Source organism: Chelon labrosus, assembly GCF_963514085.1.
Source record: "Chelon labrosus genome assembly, chromosome: 3".
NCBI lineage: Eukaryota > Metazoa > Chordata > Actinopteri > Mugiliformes > Mugilidae > Chelon > Chelon labrosus.
The window spans coordinates 15,551,870-15,562,324 of record NC_140339.1 but is presented as its reverse complement, the minus strand read 5'-3'; the positions used below and the strand labels follow the sequence as shown (position 1 = coordinate 15,562,324).

At 42.0% G+C, this 10,455-nt stretch overlaps 1 protein-coding gene across 1 annotated transcript in view; it reads right to left on the bottom strand.

Moving 5' to 3' along the window:
* Nucleotides 1-445: 445 nt before the first annotated feature.
* Nucleotides 446-10,455, bottom strand: part of chst8 (carbohydrate (N-acetylgalactosamine 4-0) sulfotransferase 8) — a 111,073-nt gene continuing 101,063 nt past the window's right edge. The window contains exons 3-4 of the mRNA XM_084541125.1: nt 4,090-4,127; nt 446-1,779 (exon numbers count right to left, since the gene is read on the bottom strand). Coding sequence (XP_084397251.1) covers nt 613-1,779; nt 4,090-4,127 — 1,205 coding nt within the window. The 3' untranslated portion in view covers nt 446-612. The remainder of the gene's footprint in view (nt 1,780-4,089; nt 4,128-10,455) is intronic.

The following is a 10,455-nucleotide window of genomic DNA, read 5'->3' as shown; positions in this document are numbered from 1 at the left end:
AACCAGCTGTGAGTCAAATAGCGGCAAATGATTCAAATTATAATCAATAATCTGAGCCAGCTGAGCTCAACCAAGGGCTAAAGCTACTAGATATATTTTAAAAACATTGTGGTATAAGTATTCTAAAGTCAGGTGGTAGATGCTCAGATAATATATTGTATTGTACTGTATAGAGTATTGTTAGGAATCTTGCCTGTGTAAAGTGGGGCGGCTAAGTTGAACATAAAATGCATTTACAAATGCTACTTGACTCACAGTAAGGCATCATTTAAAGCCTGTTGAACAATAATAAACTTTTTTAGAAGCATAACTTTTATAATATATTTAAACTTTTACTCACCAAGAGAATAAATACCTTGCATGTCAGGGCAATTTAGAGAGTACACCAGCATATTAACATACTGTACTTATCTCATGTTTGTTCAAATTTGGTAAAAATGTAGTAAAACACTGATTCTGTGAAAATCTGCAGAAGTTTGGTCTCTCTGATTTCTCTCAAAGACCCATATGAGCATGTGAGTGAGCGTCTTAATGTTAAGCGGATCGCTGTCATGGTAAGGATGTAGACTCCAGTGGAATGTGACTGTAATTCAAGAATCATGAGAGGGTCAATCAATATAACTCTTTAAAAGGCTTGGTGTAGTTAAACATCAAATAGTCCATGTAGTAGAAGTCGTATACTCGCTGTTTCTGCAACATGCTGACCTGCGAAAAGTAATTTTCTGTGATCTGGTGAGAGGTCCTCTTGTCTTTTGGGTTCCTGTCTTTGAATGTGGGAAGTCTGAGGCTTGGTGGAGCCCCGGTCAACCGCAGGAGAAAGTTGGACTCTTCCTCCATGCTCTCAAATTTGCCGATGAAGTCGTAATCTATGAGACAAGGGTGGCAGAGCTGGTTTGCCTGTTCCCAGTGGATGTCCATCCCCACTGGCCGGTGGACATCCAGCAAGTACTGAACAAATTCCTCGAATGTGACCCCGTCGCCTGTCTTGAGGGCTTCAGGTGATGGTTTCACCCTGTATTTGGCGATTATGGGTTTGCCAAACAGGTTGTGATAGTAGGGGTTGGGATTTTCAAGCTTGTCCCTGTAAGCTGACACAACTCTTGCCATGGGTTCACGCACAAACATGATTTTGGTGTATGTTTTCAGACGGTGCATGATTTCCTGCGGGTCAAAGCTGTTGAGCAACCTGAGACCGTTGCTGTAGTGGACTGTATGGTGCTTAATGTTGTCAGTGTTGGAGGCCTGACCCGCCAGTACCATTAGGGTCCTCTTCCAGTTGGAGCAACCTGACTTGGGTACCTGGCAGTACAACAACTTGTGCTTGTCCTCCACAAAGATAGACTGGACATGCCTTCGTGTGATGGCCTTCGAGATGCTGCTTTTGTACTTGGCACAGACCTCCTTCATCAGTTGCCGACGTGCTTCTATAATACCTGGGATCTTTTTCCAGCTCTCAGTGACAGAAGATCCTAAAGCAGTAGAGGTGGAAATGGAGGCCACCAGGGATGTGGAGGAAACTGAGGATGAGGAGGAAGAGGTGACGTTACTTTTGTTGTGATTGACTGGGGGACTTGTTTTCAGCAGTTTGCGTTGTCTTTTGGAGACATGAAGGGAGCTCATGTCCTGCTCTGGAAACACTGGGGTGACTGCCTTAGCGCTCTTCTCAAAGTGCGGGAACTGCATCGGAGTGATGGGGCTGGTCAGGATGGCTTCAGCAGTTTGATGATAGTGCTGAGAACTCTCTGATTTGCTTCTCTCACGGTCCTGAGTGGAAAGAGTCTGTAAAAACAAAACAAAACAAAACAAAACAAAAAACACATTTTAAGTGATAATATGGATTCACCCAACGTATGCTTTTTAGTCAGTCCAGACGCATTCACATTTACTTCACATGTTCCACTCTCCAATAGGCCACTTGATGGTGCTGTTTCACTACCCCACACACAAAGCTTTAACTTTGTTACATGCAAATGTCACACACTGCCTAGCGCCATCCATGACCTATCAATAAACTAAGCTGTAATACCGTATAAATGTCTTATAAACACTTAATGGGGAATCTAAATTAGAATCATCCACTTCCTGATTACCATCAAATGACGCCCAGGGCCATCATGCATTCTGACATTTTATTTCAATTAAATGCTTAAATGACATCATAAAGCCAACGGACTGAATGTGTAATTTTAATTTTACAACAGACAAGGTGACAAGACCATCATGAATCTTGGTTCACCTCCCTCCTGACTCAAATGGTCATATCCTTTCATCTGGAGGGTGAAAGAAAAAAAAGGTTTCCTCCTTGTCTGTTTAGTGTGCAAGACGAGTGCGAGGAAGGAACCTATACACCAGACATCACGTTCTTCAGGGCTTGCCTTGATGTAAGTCTCTCACTGGTGCTGATTATCACAGGGAAGAGAGTAAGCAGGGGTCAGCTGAGAGAGCATACAGTAGTTTTAGCACGTCTGACATAAAACCCTAGTTTGGGGATTGTCAGGCGGGATGTTTCTAGTTATCTGAACCATGTCTGATAAAGAATGGTCCAAATTCTCGATGACTTTGGAAAGATATGTTTTAGAACAAATTCTACCCATGTATTTGTTTTATTTTGTTCCATTCACTGCAATTACTGCATGGATACAAATGGATGGTTAATCATCATCAGGCTTTACTGACGCTCAGTAGTAATGCTTAAAAAGCCTAATCAAATACATGTAAAGAAACGTCTTGCCACCTATTTGACTGTGCTTTATCAATGCTGGTAACTGGCTTTATTATTATAATCTGCATTTAAGAAAAAAGTTGTCTGAAGCATGTTCAGATTTCACTAAAATGTATTTTTAATAATAAGTAAAAACAATCTAGTTTGATATTAACACACAAAAATATGTTGTTCTAATTTATTCATCATTCAACTATTCATGGTGTACACTGGAAAAAAGTATGTGAACAAGAGTTAGGCTGATCTGGAAAGAGTTACAAAGTCAGGTATTCATTTGTTCATTTATTTATTTTCTGTTACCACTTGTACTCTGGAGGGTGACAGAGATTACTGGAGCCTGTCTCACCTGCCACTGGGCGAGGGGCGGGGTACACCCTGGACAGGGCGCCAGTCTAGAGAGCCTAATGAGCATGTCTTTGGCCCAGGTCGGCTGGTGGATTCAAACCCAGAACCTCCTGGCTGTAAGGCATCAGTGCTAACAACGACAGCACTGTTCCACCCCTTCATTAGCTCACAGCTGGCAAAAATATTGCTGAACTGTTTGAAAACTCTGAAACAATGAAAACATAATTTCGAAGTGGATGGAGCATCATGATTGGGGGCTGCTTTGCTGCTTCAGGGCCTGGACAGCTCACAGTCATTTTAGGAAAAAAGAAATTCCCGTGTTTATCTAGGCATGTCACGAGTTGATGTTTCAGTGGCTTTCCGCCGGCTGAAGTTTAGCAGAAGATTAGTGAAAATGGCTCCTACAGAATGCCTTCAAACAGAGTGAACAACACAAAGAGAGTCCACCTTTGTAACGGCCCAAAGACAAGACCATTACATGTCGTTTCATTACGCTCGAATCTGAAGAGAGGCCATCACCAGACTTCCTAAGAATATGGCCAAGCTGAAATGGTTAGATAAGGAAAAATGGTCAAAAATTCCTAATGAAAATCCTGAGAATCACGATATCGTTGCAGTGGAATGACATTTGACCTGTTATTTGATTTAATTTGAGGGTTCACCTTCTTTTTTCCAACAACTGTGAATGTTTAATGTGTGGGATTAATAAAGAAATGGATTGTTATTATGACATTATTGCTTGTGACAAAGCTTTTTCTATGTCACTGTCAACAAACAAACAAAAAAAACCCAACTCTACATGTGATTTTGGCCTAGTTCAACAGGGGCCGTTTACTCACTAAACTCAGCCTCAGCCCCACTGACTGAATGCACAGTGTGAGGTCAGCCTTTCTACACAGATACTATCAGACATGCTGAGAGGTACAAGGCTGACAATCACTTTCTTTTCTTTTTTTGCAACAGATAACAAGTGGGAGCAACCTGTGTGCTTGTGTTTTGGGAGAAATGGAGTAGACACATACCTCTCTGGACTGCCGTGGAGTGCTTCCAAGCTTCATGTCTGGAGAGAGAGAGAGAGAAGAGACAGGAAAATCAGCACTTAAGTAAATAACGTGTATTTTTGTCCTTGTGGAAGAGAGTTAGGTGCCGGTGATGCATCAGAGGCTCCAATAATTCAACGCTTCCTATCACTTAACATGTCTGTTTTTGATCCGTAGCAAACCACCCGTGCTCTGCAAGTCCACAGAGTGAAGACAGGTAGCTCTAACTGTGCAACGAGCTGCCACAAGCATGGCGAGCTTGCAAATGCGTCGCGCTGCTAATAGCAAGCGCAGAGAAAGCCAACAAACCAGGGACGAGGATTAATGAAAGTTCGCATCGTGCAGTTTCAAAACCGAAGGGTAGACCAACAAAAAGAAAGATGCAGTTTGTTGAGATTGTGCAGGACAGCAGGTGAGTGATGGAGACGTACAGATTGACTTTGTGGCAGCCTTGGGGACAGGTGGTATTGGCAGATGTGCAGCAGCAGGACAGACGAAGTGTTTAGTGGTCTGTCTCCAGCTGGACATCTCCTTTCCTTAGGTCCCCCCATCTTGCTGATATGTAATCAGGGTGACAGCTCTGAGTGGGGCTGCATGGTTGTTGATGTGTGTGTGTGGAGGGGGGGGGGGGGGGGGGGGGGGGGGAGACACCTCTGCCTGAGTGGCTTGTCACTTTCAATTTGAGGGTGGAAGTGATAGGAACCTGCACGGGGGGGTGGGGAGGGGGCTGCAGATGCAGGCCACAACCTTCCCTAAGTGATGAGATGTGCAGAGCCCTATCTCACACTTAAACACGCATCAGTGGGGAGGGAATAGAACATGTTGCACAGATGCAGTGTTGTTTTAGATTAGTATGCGCTAGAGAGCACTCGGTTGCTGTCTGGCTCTGTGCGTTGAATCTTTGTCTTCATTCTTCTGATGACGAGGGAGGAGGCAGGGGAGTGAAAAAGAGGAGCAGAGTGTGCTAAAGCGGTGGCATGTGACATTTCCTGATCTTGTTTGGGTGCCGCTGTGTTATTTGATCTCCTAACCCTAATGACTGCTCATGTAGTATGCTCAACTCTGATTTCAGTTACATGAAACACATGAATACTAATCACAACACGCACAGATTGCCAGAGAAACACATCCAAGCACAACAATAGCAAAAGTCTTTCATTGTCTGCTGTTCTAAACTGATGAAGCGGCCAAGACCCTTGTAGCCCTGGCCATCTTATAAAGACCCTTGGTTATTGATCTTGAAAACCACATCAAGCTGGTAATTGAAATCTCCGAAGGTTTAATTGGTTCAATCTAAGAGGTGTTTTGTCTGACCGTTGTTACACTTTTGTCATAGCGGCTGATGTCAATACTGTCTAATTTTCCCATTCTATGTAGCACCTTTATGCCGTGCAGAATTTGAAACCTTTCATTGTACCATTCTCAACCGCTGACACAATACAAACTTTTTTTTATTTTCTCCTCTTCTTGAATGTTTGACCTTTAGTCACATGCTCAGCTCTGCAAAGGCAACGGCTTAAGAAACGGGAAAACTGAAATACACCGAGTCTGGATTTGATTTAAGCACAAGGCTAAGCATAAAGGTGGTCCTGTTCAAGGCTCTGTCTCGGCAGTGTCTTGTTAAAGTGGTTTTGAAATGACAGGATTTGATTTGATTTGCCAAATCTAGGCTTACAAATCAGTTACAAAGAAGGCTTGGATTCTGGCTCTGAAAATGCAATTTTCTCTCAAGTGGTGAGCCAAAATTACATTTCATGAGAGGAACATTTTTCACAGAGTATATGTGAAACAAGTAATTTAACGATGTAAACTGAATTTCTGGGGAATTTGTAAACATCATTTATCTCTGTAGTATCTATTTGGCTGAGGCTAATAACTGCTGTTTGATTGCAATTTCACACTCAGTCAATTCCACTCAGAATAACTATGCTATTGATTTTCACTGCTGCGCAGTGAAACTGTAATAAATTGTTAAGAGTGACGCTTCATCCTGAGAGATGCAGAATATTCCTTCTAGTAATTCCAGATGTAATAGCTACAGCAGACATCTATGTTTTATTTCTCTTTCCGAAAGTTTCACTAAATGTAAATCTGAATATTCTAGAGGTTTACGCTGTATGTTAATATTTGTTGTTATTGTTCATTGCAGCATTCACAAGACTGACTGACTGCAGCACTTCCAGAGAGACGCAGGATAACTGCCTCAATGGGCTTTTCTGCAACGGAAAGAAAACATTCCATTAAAGCTAAAGTCGTTCATACCCCCAGATATTAAATGTCAGATTCTGGTGCTTCTTCTTTTGAAGTTCTAAAGTGTTCCAGTAAACATATTCAGATATAAAATACACCATTCACAGGATAGATCAAAAGAAGTCCTATGTTAAGCTTTGCTTTGATTCTCTGGCATCTCACTGTAATTTTGCTGATGATGGAAGCTGATATGAAAGCAGAGCCTTGTCCTCTGTTGCCCTCTAAGATAACCTTGAGCAGTCACCTCCCTTTCAGAGACTCTGAATATTCATGCAGACGACCCAGCATTACGGCAAAGATCCACAGAAGCAACGGCCACATCATTAGTGGATCCATTATCATCCCTCCCTCCCAGAAATCCTTGTGCAACTCTCTAACAGAGACATACATCAAACATCATCTTTTTTTATCTGGCACTGCCGGAGAGGAGGAGCAAAGGACAAAAACAATGTGAGATAATGAGCTTGTTAAGTGAAGGATTGTGGCCCCATGCGCTGAGAGAACTTGTTAAATGCCTGTTTTTAACCAGAGACAGACCAGGAGGGTGCTAGAAGCCAGACAAGGCGTGTCCTCCTTCAGCCCACCATTCAGACTAGGCAGTCACGCTGTGCCACCATAAACCTTTCATTAGTCATTCAGCACAGTGAGCCACTGTGACCCCAACCAGCTGCACTCCCCTCTCTCCCAATAAACCACCTACACCTGCTCTCTGCATACACGTTCCTCCTCCACTTGACTCTGTGTGAGGATACAGGGCTCGGGCATGCTAGTGTGGTTTATCAGAGGAAAAACGCTTGAGAATGAAGGTATTAGGCTTTGAGCTCTGGTGCATTGATGTTTTAACTTGTTGTGGTAGGAGATAAAACGATGTTTCAGCCGCTGTTGAAATCCTTCAGGACCAGCCTAGAGAGAGCAGCTGCTGGGGAGGAGGAGGAGGAGGAGGAGGAGATGGGTGAGCAATCAGTTATTTAAGATTAAAGATGCGCTTGCTGAGACTCGCCAAAGACCACAGACCATCCAAAATGTATGCGTATTATCATCTGAAGACTGGCTATGGAAGAAGGCTCGGAAGGTGTAAGACGTGCTTAGGTGTTCACAACTCAAAGCGCAGGTTTGGCCAAGAATGAATCAAAAACACATTTATAATCCAACTACTGATTGTGCGTTGTAAATGCAAGGAAAACCTGAACACAAAGACACTCTCCTCTGCTTGAGTCCTTGGATTCTGTTTGACTGAGTCAAGAGTTTAACTAATAATCTGAAGTGATTGCAGAAGAACTTACACAGAATAATAAGGTCACAGCATCCCACTGTGAATGGAAAGACTATACATTATGAAAAGTATTTTTACTGTAGTACTGTACTTGAGTTCAGTCTTTTTAGAATATGTTTTGGCTTTTTGTTACTCTTTAGGGAGACATGAGATAGAGCATGACATAGTGGTCCCTCAAACTTTGAGCATCTTAACTTCTCAGCAACAAGGATGCCACACTTAGTAGTTATAGTTATACTTTACCTAAATATCTTCTAATTTTTGCTACTCAATAATATATTTCCATACACTTCAAAAAGAGATTTTACTTAACTGTGCTTTGACGATGAACGTTCTACATAAAGAACACACAACATACAAAGAATGGCCGACTGCCAGTGATAAAACTACTGTCTTCACCGACTGGAACACTAAAATATTACGGATGATCGTCATGGAAACCAAACACAATATAATCATGCATATTGGCTTTATTACAGTCTAAACCGGAATCAGTACTTTCACTTCGATACGATTTTTTGTATGAGAGCGGTACGGTTTTGAAGAACTGAGAGAAACGTTAGAGCTGGGTGATAAGTCTCTGTGGGTTTGTTTCTATGATCGACTACTTGTACATTTTCAGGTACAAGTAGTCTTGAGATCAGTTTTAATATAAAAATATTGATTATGGCTCGAAATTGCTGGCTTTACTTGAGCAGGAGTTCTTATGTTTTATGTTGTTGTATTACTGCATTTACATGTGCTCTGAAAACTTGTAATACCTAACAAATCCAGGGATTAGTCTTTTGTGTTAGGCTAGTAATCAGTCTCCTAATTACTTTTTTCATATTCTTTAATTTATTTTTCAAAAGAACAATCCTCAGTCACTAGCATTTCGACTCTCCTCCTCCTCCTCCTCCTCCTCCTCCTCCTACATACTGCCGTGACGGTGCACCGCGACACGAGCAGGAGGCTGGCATCAGAAGATGCACCACCTACAAAGGTTACATTGCATCAGAGCTGAAATGTCTTTTTCACAAGACAGGTGACAAAGTGTAATTATTGCATTATTGAATAACTTTTGTATTCATTTGACATTTCTGTTGGTTGCTCTGTGTTGTAATTACACCTTATTAGTCTTTAATGTTTGTTGTTTGTTTAAATCGCTGGCTAATTGCAGGCTTCAGGTGTACGGTAGGGGCTGTGGAGCCAGTTTTTTTCTCCCCCTTTTAACTTCTGTCTGATATCATCTAACGGTACATGAGTAACACAATGAAGGACCGCCTATCCTTGTCCTCAAGCCTAACCTTTACCATACCACGTGAAAAAAACTAAAATGGCACGCAAAATGCGCCTGAAGTGGAGTGCTATTTATACGCAACTCAGTGATATCACGTTGTCAGAGTTAGGGGGCAGCTGATGCAGTTCGTCCTGTTCGCCAGTAGAGGTGAATAAAGGTCACTGATGACTACTCTGCTCTAAAGACTGTGAATCCGCGCTGATATCACAATGGTTTTTTAATGCATTTACAAGTACCTGAGATGAGACATGGTGCGTGATGTGGCAAGCAAACAATAACCATATGATTGCATTTGCTTTGCGTAGATGAGCGCTGCGTTCAGTTGCATCTTTGAATAAAGATTATTAGTGTGCGTTATGATAAGGAGCATTGTAATTTTATAAACAGCAGCTTCCGGGCTAGTTGTATGTTCGCGCGCCTCCTGACCTCCCTTCCTAAACCCCATTATAACAGACCTCTGACCTCCTACTCTGACCTGTTTTCCCTTTACTGCACCTCAGAGGCGGCACGCAAGGATTTAAGGAGTTAGTAAAATCCATAAATTTTTGATGTTCAAAACGCCACGTGTGGGCTCCCGTCCACCCCTGACCCCACGTCAAGGTCAACTGCTGGAAGGATGTGCTCTCTCATTAGTTGAAATCCAAACGAAAGAGAGGACACTTCCTCCAATCCCCCGCCACAACATTAAATCATCGTGCCCTCCGCGCGGCACAGATAACACACGGTTCGGCTCATAATTGTCCGTGACTGAGCACAAGCCTAGAATACGAAGACTACATCAACATTCAGTGAGATAAAAATCGAGCTCAGCGGAAGACTATTTATGACGCCAGGCTGTGGTGTTGCATTAACACCTTTGCACTATTGTCAGAGCACTTCCAGCTCTGAGGCAATGCAGCTGCTCAGCTCACGTCCTATCACTTTGATCATCCCGCCTGAGTACGAGTTAATGAATGGGTTAAACGTGCCAAAATATCAGGAAGCAAGATGGATTAAATGGGCTTTTTTGTCAAGATATCATTTCTGATTTAAAAAAAAAAATAAAAATGTTTGATTGGAACAATGATCTACCGTTCATTTGAAAACCTCAAGGCATTATTTCACAGTGCTTTTAAAGTAATTTTTTTATGCACAGGATCGTCTTTATTTCAGTATAATTAAATGATGAAACTGAGGCAATGGGATTTCTTCTTCACTATAAATTGACATGCTGTACAGTGCTTTAGGAATAAAACCTTTCATACTGAGCCAGAGAAATTGTGATACCGCATTTAATGACAACGAAATTCTGCCTCTGTCAGGCAGTAATGTAGGTAGCTATAATAATCTGCCTCATATTTTAATTTGTTCCAGACTTGTATTCTTTTTTTTATTATTATTTCTGTACAATCTGCAGACTCATGTGTCATGCTGGTAACTTGGGGAAACCACACAGCAGGACAAAAAATAAATAATGGACTAGAAAGATTGCAAATGCTGAAAGGGGGTTTCGAATACGGAACTGATTTCCGTTTTGACAATTCATTTTGACAACAATATGTTCTCA